Source organism: Dromaius novaehollandiae, chromosome 21, assembly GCF_036370855.1.
Source record: "Dromaius novaehollandiae isolate bDroNov1 chromosome 21, bDroNov1.hap1, whole genome shotgun sequence".
In the NCBI taxonomy this organism is placed as follows: Eukaryota; Metazoa; Chordata; class Aves; order Casuariiformes; family Dromaiidae; genus Dromaius; species Dromaius novaehollandiae.
This window is the reverse complement of record NC_088118.1, coordinates 2,098,009-2,113,746: the sequence shown is the minus strand read 5'-3', so window position 1 is coordinate 2,113,746 and position 15,738 is coordinate 2,098,009. Positions and strand designations below refer to the sequence as shown.

At 43.1% G+C, this 15,738-nt stretch overlaps 1 protein-coding gene across 14 annotated transcripts in view; it reads left to right on the top strand.

Moving 5' to 3' along the window:
- The window catches only part of TTC12 (tetratricopeptide repeat domain 12), a 66,466-nt gene that overhangs the window by 30,146 nt on the left and 20,582 nt on the right, over positions 1–15,738 (top strand). For 10 of the 14 annotated variants that reach the window (XR_010392478.1, XR_010392482.1, XR_010392477.1 and 7 more), the window contains 3 exons: positions 178–334; positions 1,532–1,661; positions 2,733–15,738. The exon at positions 2,733–15,738 is cut by the window's right edge. Coding sequence is in view for 7 of the 14 variants with exons in the window: in XM_026118522.2 (XP_025974307.2) it covers positions 178–334; positions 1,532–1,661; positions 2,733–2,884 (439 nt within the window). In the remaining 7 variants the exon portion in view is untranslated. The remainder of the gene's footprint in view (positions 1–177; positions 335–1,531; positions 1,662–2,732) is intronic. The other 4 variants (XR_010392480.1, XR_010392479.1, XR_010392481.1 and 1 more) reach the window with 3 other exon arrangements.

Sequence of the window (15,738 nt, the reverse complement as noted above, 5' to 3'; positions counted from 1 at the left end):
CAACAGTGACATGTACAGCCTGACACATTGTGATTTTGTGGATTTTTGTTTGATTGACTCTAGACACAGATGCTTGGCTTAGAACTTGTGTATAACTTTGCTAGCAGGCTCCACCTTTCTTGACTTGAGTCAGAGGAGTGCTAGAAGTTGAAACTCTTTTCCATTTGTCCTTGCCAGGTTGCCATCTGAATGCAGACATATCCAGTTACTGCAGAGCAGTCAGTCCAGAGCTGCTAGTTTCGCCATCCAGGTGTTCCAGATGCTGAATCACTCAGTGGCCTATTTGCACTGTGAGCTTAATGTCTGTCTGCATGGCAAAACAGGGTGTGAACAGGTATGTGGGAAGAGTCCTCTCCTCTCTCACTAGTCTTGTGACAGAGAGAAGTTGGGGAGAAACAAGGGAGAGGGAAAGATATCAGTAAGGAGTTTTTGGAAGGATTGGGTGCTTCCATCGAGTACAATTGATGGAGCAAAGATCTGTGATGGTAGATTGAGGGGTTCTGCTTTCTTCTAGCCTGCATGCTCTTTTCTTAATCTCCTGTATACTCTGTGTCTCCTAAAACCCTGACTGAATTTCTACTCTCAGTTAAGCTTACAGAGCTCACAGCGCCCTATTTTCACCTTACTATCACAAACTGTTTACTGCCGTATGGTGTAATCAGCTGAAGAAGCACAGTAACAAACAAGCAAGTAGCAACTTTTGCATGGTAGAATTACACAAAAGGGTTCAAATCTGTCTCTAAGTTGAGTTGTGCTGGGTCTGGGAGATGGGACTTTTCAGGCTTCTACAAGCTTGGAGGTCTCAGGGATAAGGTAGCTGATGTGTGTCTCTGTGGAACACTTGGCACAGTGTCTGATTGCTTAGCCATGAGCAATACTGTGGATTTAAATGGTACAGGAGTACAAAGTGTTTGAGAGGGGTGTAGCAGATCTATTCACAAAAGATTGAGTGGTTCCCCAGTCCCCCATTAGAGCTGGAAAGGCTCTGAAAATTCATTCAGTTAGGCTCAGGCTGCTTTTAAGAAGCTTTGGCAGGAATTAGAGAAGTCAGCTGGGGAGAGGTTTGTGAAGGATGAATTTCTTCATCTTTCGTATGTTCTGGCTGCTCAAATGGCACTTCCTAGAGTTTGGACACAATATAGGCCTAAAACCATGGTCAGACACTTTGGGAAGAACTCAGCCACTCTCTGTAACGAAGTCCCCAGATAGGATCATCCTGTATCTGGTCAATCCCTTCGCTAAAAGTCTGGAAGATGAGTATTTTGTATGTTAGTGCTATGAAATGGTAGCAATAGGTGCTAATCCCTAAGGAAAAGTAATTGGGGGAATAGAGATGCACATATGAGCTGGTCCAAGCATTAGGTAATCCACTTTTTGGAATGACAGCAGAGCTAGGCAAAGACTGAATCAGAAGAGATCTGCCACAACTGACACTGCAGTTGCTGTGGATTGCACGCAGCCACCAGTGCAGGAGATCCTGTTCAGGCACCTCCAGTACGTGTTTAAATTTTTTTCCACATGTCTTTCCTAGGACTGCTTTGAAAGTGTGGAGATGCTTCCCCCACCAAGTGATAGGAACAGCTATGGAAACCTGCACAATCTGATCTCATTTGGTCCAATTTTGAGAACGAAGAACAGGTTTCTGTATAAACCTGTGGAAGGTGAGTGTCTTGTTTTTTCGTGTCTCTGTCCCTCTTGAGCTGCAATCTCTATTCAACATACAATTTTTCTATCTATAAGGAAAACAGTACACTTTTAACAGCTTTCTTGACAACTGTCTAGTATGGCTAGGTTTTATCCAAACAGCGCCTCATGTTTGCGTTGGCCTTACTAAATCCCAGATGGGCAGATTAATCAGCATCAGATTTGGTAAACTGTCAGACAGGAGGTGCAGCCAACTTTGTTCCCTGTAGGAACTCTAGCTTTATAGGAAGGAGAGGGAAGGAAAACAAAGCAAAGTATCCTCTAGCTGAAAAGAGTTTTCCTGCGATTTTGTAGTTTTTTGGTGAAATATGTTGATTGAGGATGAGGAGTGCCATTAAAACTAATTGAGAGATCTGCTCTTTCCTTCAAGTGTCAGGGTTCTGAGAGAGATGGGATGGGAAGAGTGAGACAGGACATAGGGGCCTATTTTTAGATATTTTTCTTTTTTACTAGCTTTGGAGCTTGTAGAATCAAAGAGCAGTGCTGTCATTTTTTGTACTGAGTTTAGGGACGAGTCCCCAAAATTAGAGGCAGTTATCTGGTACAGAAAGGTAAGCCCATCCCCAGGTAACTGGAGAAAAATCTCACTCCAGTTTATGAACACTAGAAGCAGAATGAGGAGTTGAGATTGGTCTTTAGTCAGGAGCGTTTTCTTTTTTCTTTTTTCCATAGGTGAAATATGTCAGCTGGTTTGTGTTAATTAGATGCTGACCAGGTATTAGAAATGAGAAAGATTGAATCTGGCATATCATGAGCACAAGGCTTATTAAATCCCCTGGCACCATCTCTGAGAATCACTTAGCTTCTTGTGTCTCTGATAAATGTATGTATATGATATTTAATGCTGGGCTTTTATGGCAAAGAAGGTAGTGTGTTTGAAAAGGCACTGTACATTCAGATTACTCTATGGAAAGAGAGTTAGCCATACCTGCTTGGCATGGTATAAAGAATAACGGTGTTTTACGTCCTCTTTCCTCAGCCTACCTCTCTTAATATTGTTCACAGCTTGATTACTTCTTTCTTTCCAGGTCCTGATTCTGCTATGTTGGTACCTGTTCTGCTGGGATCCCTTACTGGTTTTGCTGTCTTGGGTGGTGCTTTCCTCAGCCTCTGGCTGCATCACAGACGGAGCACCAAAAACCTTGGTTATCCACCACTTGGGGAGATCCAAGGCCTGTGAACTATGAGCAGCTGACTGCTCCTGCAGGTTGCACGCCACCACTACACTGATCAGAAAAGCACTTGATTTTGTTTTGCACACTGTATTGCTTTTATAGAGCTTCTGCTGACCCAGGGAGCAAGGGATCCAATCTCTGCTTTAAGCACATCTCTCCCTTCTTTCCTTCTGCAGGAGAGAGTCCAAAACCTGCAGAGTAGAGAGAGGGCTGTAGTAGGGGTACAGCTGTAAAGGAGACGAGAACTTAGAATGCTATATCTGCACAGCAGCAGCACCCAGTCTACTCACAGAAATGGGAAACCAGACAGGAAATCAAAGTGCAGAAGAGAGATGTAAAATAAAACACTGTAAAGTACAGCCAAGACATCAAGGAAAATGAATGGCTATGAAAAAATAACAAAACCTGAGATTGCTATTTGGAAATGTGGTCAAGGGTCCAAGAACTCCAGACATCCAACCACTCAGCTTGTCAGCTTTTCTCATGTCTAAGATGCTGAGTTCCCTTTATTCTTTTGCTTCACTCATTACAGTGTTTTCTTGCTTTCAGTGGAAGCAAGTTTCCAGTAGCTGCCTGTTGGTAAAATCCAAATAGTGGGTGAAAGTTAAGAATTCAGGAGTTTTCTCTACAAGCCTGAATTTCAGAGCACACAGAAAAGAACTTGCCACATCCAAATCCTAGGCCTAGTTTCTTTGCCACTGTTGTCAGAACAGCAGACAGTGGAGGGGCAGTTGCCAGGGCAGCTTATGTCAAATGCAACAAAAGTACCTTGCACCTCTATCTCGATCAGCTTTCCTCCAAGAATTTCTTCAGATCTGATAAGCAGCTAAAAATCCTAGGTCAAGATTCAGTGACAATTTACTATTCAGAAATAGTAATTATCTGCACTGCAGTAGTGCTAAAGGAAATGGTAGCACATGGTATTTGACGTGGACTTGCCTACATAGAATGAAAATGTCTCTGTGCTAAATCATTCATGATCTCCGTGTGAGAGGCTGAATCAGAAGACTCCGGAGGACACCAGATATGCCCCCTTCTGCTACCTCACTTCTTGAGAGAATCCTCTTCAACCCCTCTGACCCATCTCCAACCACAGGATGGCCCAAGACCCACCTGGCAGAGAGCTCTGGCATTTCGCTGGTTGTGCAGTGATGTGTTCAGATGTAACTCTGACGGCTCTGGTACAAGAGTGAGGTTCTTCCTCCAGCATGAATGTGAGAAGCTGTTCCTTCAACTCTCCCCGCCAAGTGTAGGGTGTAGGAGCCTTTGGCTTACAGGCTTGCCTCCCACTGTAGATTGAATGGGGGATCCAGTATCCTGCCTTGCATGGTGAAGGTAGGATTGGTATCTTGGCAATATGGCCTTGCTATTCTCTGCCTTCAGATTTTGAAGGAAACATTCCAGATTTTTGGTACATCAGAAAGATTTTCTTCCTCTGGCTGCCTACAGGAGATGAGGTTTATAATATTATGAAGGGATATAATTGACTTTGCTTTCAAAGGAACCATTTTCCTTGGGGAAATGGATGATGTTACTTTCGGAAAAAGTTGAAAAGGTTCATTAACCGCTGCCTGATAACATCCAAATAGTCTGCCTTGATAAGGTAAAAGAAAAATTTTTCTCCTACTAATTTCATTTTGATTTTTATATTAACTAAAAATATTCATGTATAATGTATTTGAACTGTTTCTCATGATGTTTTGACATTGAAGTGAAATCTTTAGATATTATAAAAATGAATGGGTTATATTAAAATAATTCTCTTAGCTTTTGCCATGGGTGGAGTAAAGAGCTGTGCAGGTAATGATTTGAAATGCTGGAGAAGTTTTGTTTTGCAGGGAGCTTAAAAATGTACCTTTTCATTCTATTTTTTGTAACAAAAAACAAGTTTGAGGTACCTAGAAATACTTTGAGAATGGAAATAGTTTTTGCCCACCTTCTGTGTCTTCCTGGTTGTGGTGGCTACCTTCCAGAGTCAGCTTATGAGGCAGGCTTTCAAAGGCATGGAGAAGGAAGGGGACAGAAACAGTGGGATTGGAGGCTGCCGTAAGTGACATGAAGGAATTGTGAAGCCTGTCCCCATCATACAATATGGGGCAAATCCTCCATTAAGTGGTGCAAATAGCTCCTTAGTGACCCTCCTTCCTTTCCACAGTTAAATCTCCGCAAGGGACTGCTCATGTGATATGGAGATTGCAGACACATCAGCTATATTGTTTGAGATGGACTCCCAGGTTAGTTCTCGTTCATGCATGATGATCATTTTCATGAGAACGGAGCACTGTGCACAGAGAGCATCCACAGAATTGCCCTTCAAGTGATGGGAGAATATCATTCACTAAATACATTCCCTGTTCTTTTTTTCAGCCATCATAGTATTTCTCTTCCAAAGAGCTGAACCCATCTGTTTAGCTTTTAAGCCCATCTTGGAAGTCCAGAGTTGTTTCCCAATGTTGGCTGCTAAATGTGCCCTGTCTCCAGTCCAGATTCCTTCATAGTAAAACTTGTAATGCTTTGGAAGTACTTAAATGTTGTTTCCTTATAGATTGTCCTTTCGAAGCAAGTGTGTTTTTAATTTGCTTAACTGCAGTTGAGTCACAGTGAGCAGTCTCCAAAGCTGCTCAGAGAGTTCATGTTGTGTAGTGAGTGTCCCTTCTTTTAGGCTCTGTAGAAGGGGGAGGCTGGGAGCTTGGTGGTCCAAACAGCCTCCTGACTGCCAGATGGGTGCTGGGGGCTTTCAGGGTGTGGTGGGCAGGAGAAGCCCCAGACCTGGGTTTTAGAGAGAGACAAGGAAGGAAGGAGCTTCTGGAAAAGTTACTGAGAGCTGTTTTGCTTCATCTTTGGGTGAAAGGTTAAAATTACCTTTTTTCTGCTGGCAGTGACTCCCGCCTGGGGGGAGGTCAGGTGCTTTCTCTGGGGACAGGCCTAGTTAACACCAGCTGCGCTGACCATGGGGGTGCCCAGGGCTCCTGTGCACAGAGCAGGACTCAGACCAGCGCAGCCATTGCTGTTATCCTGCACCCCGCTACAGAAACAGCGCTCCTTACAGCTGGTCGCAAGCAGTGGGCTCTTTGTAGCAAATCGGAAGCTTCTCTAATTAACATGTCATACTTTTCATACTCAAACAGCTTGGTAGTCTCTTGCTGAGACTTAAGCTGTTTAGCTGTTGTTAAGCTGTCAGAGGCATAACATTAAAGAACTGCGAGGCATCGACAGATAGCTCTCCCTTGGTGTGACATTTTTACTCCAATATCGCTTTGAAGCTATTTTTCTTAGCAGTGATGCTTGAAATTCTGCAAAATGATGGATGTGACTGGCAGCAGGAGTATCAGTCTCGCCGTAGTGGTAATGCCTTAAAAATTAAAATCAGCAACAAGAAACCCCAAAACCTCAACAGTAACTGCAGTAAGGCCAGGGTGGGTTTTTGTTGATCTGTCTTTTCAAGGGCCCAAATTTGTGACATAAACCTCTGCAGTTCATTTTACTCCCTTTAATCTCTGAATAGCAGACAAAGAAAAGTGAGGCAGGGAGGACTGACTTGCACCAGCTGTGCACAGTTCAACAACAAGCTTCACAGTTGTGTTCATCAGCAGGCTGGGCTGTATGGAGGCACAGTGAAAAGTAACAGCATTTATACCGCAATGTAAGGGTCAGGGTCAGATCCAAGGCTGGCATAGTTGGGTCTGCTGCCCTTTGGAAAGAATCTGCATCTGCTTTAGGCCAAAAGGCCTGCTGCCATGAGACTCAAATGTGGACACTGATGCATCCTGGTTTTAGTGGTAAAGCAGGCAAAACAGATCGGTGGAGCACAGGAGACCTTGCAAATTGTTGTGTGAATAACCATGATCCATGTCCATCAATCGCAGCAAAAGCTTTGCTTCCCTTTTCCTTCACTTCCCCACACTTTGCTCCCTACGTGTTCACTTCTTTGCTGGTGTCTCTGTGTTCCTATATGTGATGGTATTTGTGAGGGGAATAATTGAAAAGCAACTGGGGAACATGCTGATGTGGCATGGAAGACTGAAGAACTTTTTTCTCTTGTAATATCAGTACTTGTTTTTTAATGTATTTGATCTTGATGTCAGATAATATCACATCTTTTCTTGCATACTTCTTCCTCTCCTCAGAAACAGTAATGTTACAGTACTGTTTGGTTTTCAACAAGTTAAATCAAAAGCTTTAAGATACCAGATTCTCCCATAAATGCTGAGCGAGGACAGGTATTAAAGTTTTAATTATTCGGTAATGATTATGTCACCTTGGGTTTTATGCTTGATATTTATGTCCAGCTGTGAAAGTTCTGCAACTGAAATATAGAAAGCAGATTGTGTACGTCTTCAGAAATCAGGACTCAGCTGTGAGTCCTGAGCTTTTGCAAAACTTCTGGCTTTACTGTGTCAGTGACTACCAACTGCTTGTCAGATAGAAATAATGACAGATATTCTCAACCCTCACTTTGTGTAGACAGAAAACTTGGGTGTGGGCATGGATTTGTTTTTCACACAAGGCAGCCTATATCCTGTTTTGAGGATCTTAACATGGTAACATAAATGTTAATAACAACGATACAGGTCTTCAGACACAGCTTGTATAATTCAGGACACTGGTTATCTCATGATCTGATTAATTTTACCCAGTACAATAATGTCAGTTACTTGCATGAAACAAACAGGATGCCCCAAATCAGGGAATTAACCTAGAATAAGCCTCCTCTTTAAAATTTGCAAAGATAAAAACAAAAACAAAACAAAGAAGTCCACCATTCAAGTTTTAGTCCTGTTGGAACATTGATCATACAGTATGTGTTGCTTGGTAACCAGTCCTGAGTAAAACAAAGAGGATAGTCGGAAGAGTCCTCCCTGGAATAATAATATCTTGCAATTATGGCCATCAGAAAGAAAAAACTGTCACAAGGAAGCAGTGTTCAGCTGCTCCCTCTAATCTAGGGAGGATCCTCAAATGCCCATTTCACAACAAAGAGTAAGATTTTATTATTATAATTTTTTTTCCCCAATTCACTGCTGCTGTGCAGATTTCTCCATTTGAAGCTCTGGTCCTAAAGCTGCTTTCATATGCCTGATTTGTTCAGAGATAATCTGTTCTTCAGATGTTCTGCAAAATGGCAGCTGTGGGCATTATCCAGTAGAGGAGAGAGGACTGTCTGGATGGCATACTTCAGACACGTGAACCTTTTATGTACATCTTTCTCTCAACTTTCCCCAGCTGAATCAAAACAGCTAAATTGAATGTTTCCACTGCTTAATATCACGTGAAATATTTACACAGGAAAAAAAAAAAACTAATTGTCACATAATTCAGCAGCTCATTTCCATCATCACTCTGACAGAAAAACAAAACTCAGCTTTGTATGTCATAGAACGTTCTCTAGAGGAGCTTAATTAAATTTATATTGAAAATAACAGGGGATTAAGAAGGCACAAGAGAAATACATTCCTCTTGCAGAGCATAACTGAGGTGGTAAAAGCACTTTTCAGAGAAAATTACCTGTTTGCTGCTCAGTTTCTATAGAAATTAAATGAGTCTTTACAAACTCTGGATAAGTGCATTCCAGCCCCCGTCTTGTGACTGTGCAACTTGCCACTTGTTATTTATAAAATTAATCGTAGGTCTCCATCCCCCTTTTCCCTTATTCAAATACATTTAAGTCTTTTGTCCCTGCTGATAAATATACTGATGGTTATATCATGTTCTTAACCAAGAACTGCCAAAGTTGACAGCCAAGGCAGCGCATGTCAGCTGCGTCTTTTGAAGGAAGCAGTAACAGGACATGAATCTTCTAAATGGCTCATTTCTTGAGTGCTCTGTTTAGACTCTTTAAAAAGACCCAGATTATTGAGCCCTAGACCTCATGAAACTCATGTCTTTAAGGTATCCAGAGTTGCTTGGGAAAATATAGTGTAGTGTTCCTTGCTTTGCCCCTGCCCTTGTCTGGGAAGGCACATGTGAATGCTTCTCCAGCACAAGATGTTTTTCTCTTGTTAGCATTAGCAGTCTTTCTCTGGTGAGACTTGAGTGAATTGCCTCTAGCCTTGAGCTGCAGGGATAGCTCTGAATCTACAATCTGTTGTTGTCTACAACATCCCAAAATCAGTGTGAAAGGCAGTCATACTTGCCAAGGGTCTAGTCTTGCCCCTGTTTGGGGCATGTGAGATGTACAGTACCTTCAATAGTGGATTCCTGGCACTCTGAGTATATGTGTAGAAATAACATTAAAATGATAAAACTACAACCCTGAAGCAGCAGCTGTGTGACAATGAAGGGGCCATTTCAGAGGTCTAAAATAATCTTTGTGACCTCTAGAAATTTGAGGTAATGTGGGATGATGATCACAATGATTAATTAGAAAATGTCAGATGCATTAGATCGTGTTCTCACTTAAAAGGCAGTCTTGTTCTGTTTCGCATGGGGTACATGCAGATAATAAAATTCTGCTCCAGCTCAGGAGGGCTCAGTGCCTTGGCTGAATGTTTCACGTTAATCCCTGTGTTGCTTTTCTGATTTTCTGCACTGTTAATTCTTCCGTTGCAGCTGCAATGTAGTGACTGCATACAGTGAAATAAAAAGTAGAAGAGGCCTTCTCAATACCTGAAAAAAGGGTGTCCCTGCAGTAGCGTTGGGAAGTTCACTCATCTAATAATATTTGTAAAAGACTCAGAGATTTGAAGATGGAAAGCAGAAAGGAAGTGCCGGGTTTTATTTTGCATCAGTCTTGTGTAGGCTAAACTTTCCCCATTTCTCTTTGGTCTGAGGTTCTTGGATCGAAAGGACTTTTCCTGTGTAGAAGATAAAGTGCCATTGGCAAACAAGGCTGTGCAAAACACACCTGTCAGTGCTCTCCACTGGCAGGGCTCCCTGTGCTGTCATTATTTCTCATAACAGGCCTGACTCAAAAGGAACATCTCTCTTTCTCCAAGGCTAAGACTCCAGGCTAGTTTGTTAGAGTTTCAGTTTGATTTGGATAGGGAGTGGTTAGGATAGGTGCTGCTTTTCCCTACTGGTCACAGTCTGCAAGAAAGATTTCCAGCAGCCCAGAGCCTGGCAGCCTTTGGATCCAGGGCTCTAGACAGCAGCATAGCAAAGTGCTACAATCCTCCAGTCTGGATGAAATCTGAAAAAGGGAAGGGAATCACTCTGTGCCTACTGCCGAACAGCCCTGGATTACCCAGAAAACTCTTGTGCAAAGCCCACAGGCAGATGAATAGAGAATTTGCTAGGTACTTTGCTCGTATTTGCCTGAGGAACGTAACCCCCAGCAGCTTCCTTCTGCAATGGGCATTTCATGTCAGGGAATTGCACGGGGTGTATTTACTCCTTGCCTCCTAATGTGATGACTCAGGAGTGCTGCCCCAAACACACAACTTTGTAATTCAGGTCCGGCACCAGGACCTGTCTTCCCAATGTCCTGTCATCATCTTGTTTCATTTTTGAAGACGTTCATAACAAAGACACAAAAGAATGAAAGGATTTTGGTGTTTCTTGCCCTTCAGATGATGCCATTTTACTGCATAGTCTGGTAGGAGGACAGTCCAGAGTGGGAGAGAATGAAAAACCTTTGCTCAAGTACAGATATCTGCATTTAGCTCATGGAAGACAGGGGAATTTCACGCTCTGGGAGGGAATCAAAGAGCTCTTGTCCTTTCTCAGCACTAATCCATTTCTGCTATTACCTGCATGCCCAGTCACATCTCACTTGCAGAATGATCTCTTCTGTCTGTACCAATTTGGTCATAAGATCATAGCACAGCATCATTCAAATCATTTTACTTCTTGCTTAGGAACCCACTAGTCTGCTTGTCAGTGCACACCACTTTTCCATTTTGCCTGTTGCTTTACTCTTGTTTTTAAAAGTAACCTTCATTAAAACTCAGACTCCTTAATTTTCTTCCTGTCCCCACCCTAGTGTAAGACTTTAGATCTTTCAGTTGATTTGAACTTGTCACAACCTTGATCTTTTCATTCCCTGCTGTCTCTGAATTCCTTGACATACTTTTTATCACACAAACAGATATTCAAAGGCTGTCTCTGGGTGTATGATGCTACTTTATGCTGCTATCCAGACAGCTTGGAAGAAAGCAGCATTCAACCCTATCAGCAGTCTGCTGTTTTGCTTGAACTTTTCTGAAGCAAGGGATTCTCAGAACAGAAGTCTTTTGAAGTCACTGCTTTCTCCTGGGTGTGTTTCCAGTGTTTACTTCTCTCAGCAAGTGGGAACTCCCAGAGGGAAAGCTCCTTCTGCTCCTCAGTAACTACAGTTTGTTTGTTTGGCAGCCGTGGGTTATTATGGACATGCAATTAAATGAAAATTAAAATAATCCTACATTTTGGGGAAACAGATCTTTATAAATAGGGCTGGAGTAAAAGGCTATTTTTAGTAGAAATGCTTAAGTTTTTTGCATGGCCCCCTAGGTGTGGAGAAGTAAGATGTCTCTGACAGCAATGATGACTGTAGGAGGGGGTGATTTTAATGTAAGAAGAAATGTTGAATTCTGTGCCTTCCTTTTATTACAAGAAGGGGGTTATAGGATCTGTACTGTATCAGATGTCAGTATGACACATGCTGTACTCCCTTCCCAGGCCTTTCATAGCCTGATATAATTAATCCTGAACTTTCCAGGGCCAGACTTTATGGGGAGAACAGGTGACTCATTTGGTTGGGAGGGTGATAGAAAAAAATGGATCCTAACAGCAATTTCTCAGGGCTTTATCATTCATTTGGAGAAGTTTAAATGGAGACTGGAAATTTAATATGGCATACCATGTCCTGCTGAGAAGCATCTGAAAGCTAGGAGATATAACCTTTTTCTAAGCTGTTACCCATGCCTGCATGCATGGCTGTGATCACATGAAGCAACCACAGTAGAAGAGTGCAGATAGGTGGTTGTGAACACTATGGGGTTAATATGTGGGACTTTTTCAGCCCAAAATGCAGATGGAAAGGCTGATCAGGTCAGCTGCAAGATGCAGTTCTTGGGCTCTGCTTCTTGCCTGATGTCTTAGCCCTGATCCTGCAAATATGTTCTTGTAACTTTTCTCCTCCTCCCTCTGCAGGTGATGTACTGTGGCTGTGCAGCTTGGGTGTCTGTGGGCACCTGAGATTGTGTGGTGGGGAGGGTCCGCAGTGCTGCGTTGTTGCTGGAAAGCGTGCCTTCTCCTTGCCTTCCTCAGAGCTCTTCTGGCCCCTGCCCAGCCCCAGCGCAGCACAAAAGGTAGCTGAGCCCTGGCTGATAAGCTGTGCCTGACCCAGGGGGGTTGCAGAGCAGGAGGGAGCTGCAGCACTGCAGATGCATGAGCTATAGAGGACACACGTGGTGGGGAGTCACCGCACGGGATAACTGGCAGTAGAAGATGCCCATGTACACCCTTAAATGTGTGGCACTTCCAAAGGAAAGGTGCACAAGAGGATGAGCAGGAAGCAGAGCTTTGTGCAACCCTTGGATCTCTTCATCACAATAGCTCTTTGACTTGGATGCAGAGGCCCTGCAGTCAGTTGTGTCTGCTTGCTGAAGCCCTGAGAAGAAACTGAATCGCTTTTGTTGGGAGGGAAGAGCTAGAGCAGCAGGGTGGGCTTGAGGGGCATCATCAGAGCTGTGCTAATGGGGCAGGGGAGAGTCCACAGGTACTGCAGACTGGGTCCCAGGGCCAGTGTGTGTAGGGGAAATGGCAATATCAGAGAGGGGCGGTGGTTCCCAAGAACAGACCTTCCTGAAAGCCTTTTTGAAGAAAATTGTCAAGTGCTGCCTGCATCAAGCCTGGGCTGGCTGGAAGGAGTAGCCCTGGGGGGTGGCAGATATTCCTGTGGCAGGTGAGATGGTCTGAGTGCAGCACAGGCCATTTCAATCCACCTGCCCCTACACTGTCTGTTCTCTTTCCAGACTGCACAGCACTTCTCTGTGCTACTGCTCAGCTTTAGGGAGTATTCTCAGCCTCTCCTTTTGAAATCGGATTACATATTGTTTCTAAAAGCAGCTCCCCACCCAGTTCTATCATTGCATGCAGACATGAGCAAACTTCCATTAAAGTAATGGAAGAAAGTGCCTGACTGGGTATCAAGGAGCTCTTGCTGTTTTCTCCTACCAGGCATTTCATCCCCAGCAAGTTTAACATCTTTCAATTCTTTCATCAGCTGCTACTTTCTTTTATTCTGGCTTAGAGCACAGCATGAAACTCTTCTGTAATTTGCCGCTGGCCTAGTTACAATCCCTCTTTCTTTCCTTCTGGGGAAAAAAATAATTGTTATTAAAGCTTGCAAATACTTTGCATAGTTACCGACCTGGAAAGGCCCGCGTTCAGCAGCACGGAGGCAGTTTGGAGAGATGTCATGGTTCGGATTCTCGGGTTGGGAATTCAGCCTTCTGCTCCTCACGCTCTCTCTGGCCTTGGGAAAATTCCTTTGTACCTAGACAAGACCCAGGAAGAGAGGTTTATATCACTGCTGTAATGAGCAGTGTAGGCTACCTCAGGGGTTCAGAATTGCAGGGCCCTAAGTCTGTTCACGAGCACAAGCTGCCTTGTGTTTGGCATGGCCAGGCTCCAGGGCAGCCGCAAGCTGAGGGAGCTGTGCCAAGTAGTGATGCTTCAAAGGCAAGACCGATGCTTTTATGAGTCCCTCAGAAGTACTGCTGTGTTTAATAAGTCGCTCTACTTTTGCAAGGAGGTGATACTGTGGCTTCTCTTTGTTAAGTGAGTCTAACAGTTTTTCCTCACTGGAGCTAGGACTTATGGACATGGGTTATCAAACTGGGTTTTTAGGTCCCAAATCTGCCAGTGTGCACACATTTAATGAACTCTGTACATATGCTCAGCTTAAGTTCACCAGTTTCCGTAGGTGATCAGTGTGAAGAGCTTATCTCTGATTTTATTACAACTTTCTTCTGTCTAGTGCTGCTTATTAAAGGGGACAGCTGTGAAGTCCTGGAATAAATATCCCAGAACTTCTTTGCTCAATTGCCTGCAATGTCTCTATAACACAAATATCCAATTATGATATACTGAGTTGCGTGAGTGCAATTTAGTTAAGAGGCACTTTGTATGTTACATAACTAATGTGCAGCTATAATGAACTACTCTTTATTAAATAAGTAATTGCTTCATTTCTGTTTAAAAAGAAAAAAATCTAGTTTGAAAAATGCAAAATGAAAGAGATCAAAGATCAAAACCATCCAATGGACAGAAAGCTCAACCAGCCCCCATAGAACATGACTTAATGCTCCGTCCTGGAGATGCGTGATAATTGAGTTTCTGAATTAACAAAAAACCTTGCTAGTTAGAAATTATCGCATTAAAGATTCTGTTTCTCTATGGAGCAATTTTAGAGAGGAAGATTAGGCCAGGGTCAACAATAAAGAGGTACAGTAATTAGCTGCAATAAAGGATAAAATGAGCCTTTTTCCTTGTTGTTAATCTTGCAGTACAAAAAGAGAAACATTAGGGATATTGTCAGAACTTAGTTTAGATAGAATTTGTTAAGTTTGGGGCATATCTGGACTCATTCCATGGGAGTTTTACTGCTCTTCAGCAGAAGCTCACTTCTCAGTAAAGCAGTGGAGTGTTTCTTCTATCACTGTAAAGATTTCATTGCTATTCTCTGGACAAACTGATCTGTCTGCTCCAAGCAGAAAAATACTTATAAGAGATTTGGGGAATGAATTTGTCTCTTTGTAAAAGACTGAAGTCTGCCAAAAGGCTTTGCTGAGACTGATCTGCCTTTATTTTGAAGAAATATTTGTTGTCTAACATGCAGGAAGTATGTCCCAGGAGAGCTGAGTAGGCCTGTCTATTTGCTGGCCAATGTGTTGTTCCTTTTGACTGAACACAATTGTGTTCTGTTTATGGCTCATCTCCCAGTGACTCCAGCAAATGCAGCAAAATATCGCAGGTCATCAACCCACTGAGACATTTTAAAAAAGGCACAGGGGGAAAAAAATCAAAAAAAAAAAAACCCAAAAATAGGGCAGAGGAAAGGTGGAAGTCACTGGAAGTCCAGTGAGGTTCTTGGGATTCTGGGAGGTGCTTTCAAGATCGTGTGTATGTTAACAAGTTGCTCAGTCAAGACATTTCATGTTGGTGAAGTAGGACAGGGTTAAATTGGCATTTCGCAAGCCTAATTGGATAAATATATCCATACAGTGGAAACAGAGAAAGCCCACTTTACCCTTTGCATCTGTGCAGGGGAGCTATTATTAATTTACAAGTGAATGGCTGTGCGTGCTAATAGAAGCTGACATTCCTCCCCATCTTAGTACAGCTCTGTTTGGCCTTTTTACCTAGTGTGATCAGTTTGCCAAACTGTGTGCGTGGCCCCCACCAACCTTGTGAGCATGCCGGGTGTTGTAGCTGCGTGGTGTGGCGTGCACCGTACATCTCCTGGGAACCGCTGTGTAGTGCTCGCCACTGTATCTCCTCAATGGCATGTTAGCGCCCAGTCAGGACAGTGATGAAGGAAGGGAAGAAGTACTTTACCACCGTTCTTGCACTGTCTCTAGTACCCAGCTATACAGTGATATTCAAGTGGGAAATTAATTGCATCGTTTGTGGTTCAGCCCTTTCAGCCAAGCATCCCTTCTAGGGGACTTCAGAATGCCCTCAGACTTGCTGGTCAATAGCATTGGGAATGTTACACGCATGTTTAAGTGCGGATTTGAAGTGAGACTTGATCCAGAGGACTCCATTACTCAAGGTAACGAGGAATCTGAGGAGGAAGCTGAGTACATTGTTTTCCAGGATTTTAAAGTGATTGGGGACTGTAAGATCAGCTCCTGTAACAGTATGTCACATGTGCTATATTCCTTCCAGATACTGTACATTAAATCAGAAAGACTTCCGTTAAACCTTTAAAATA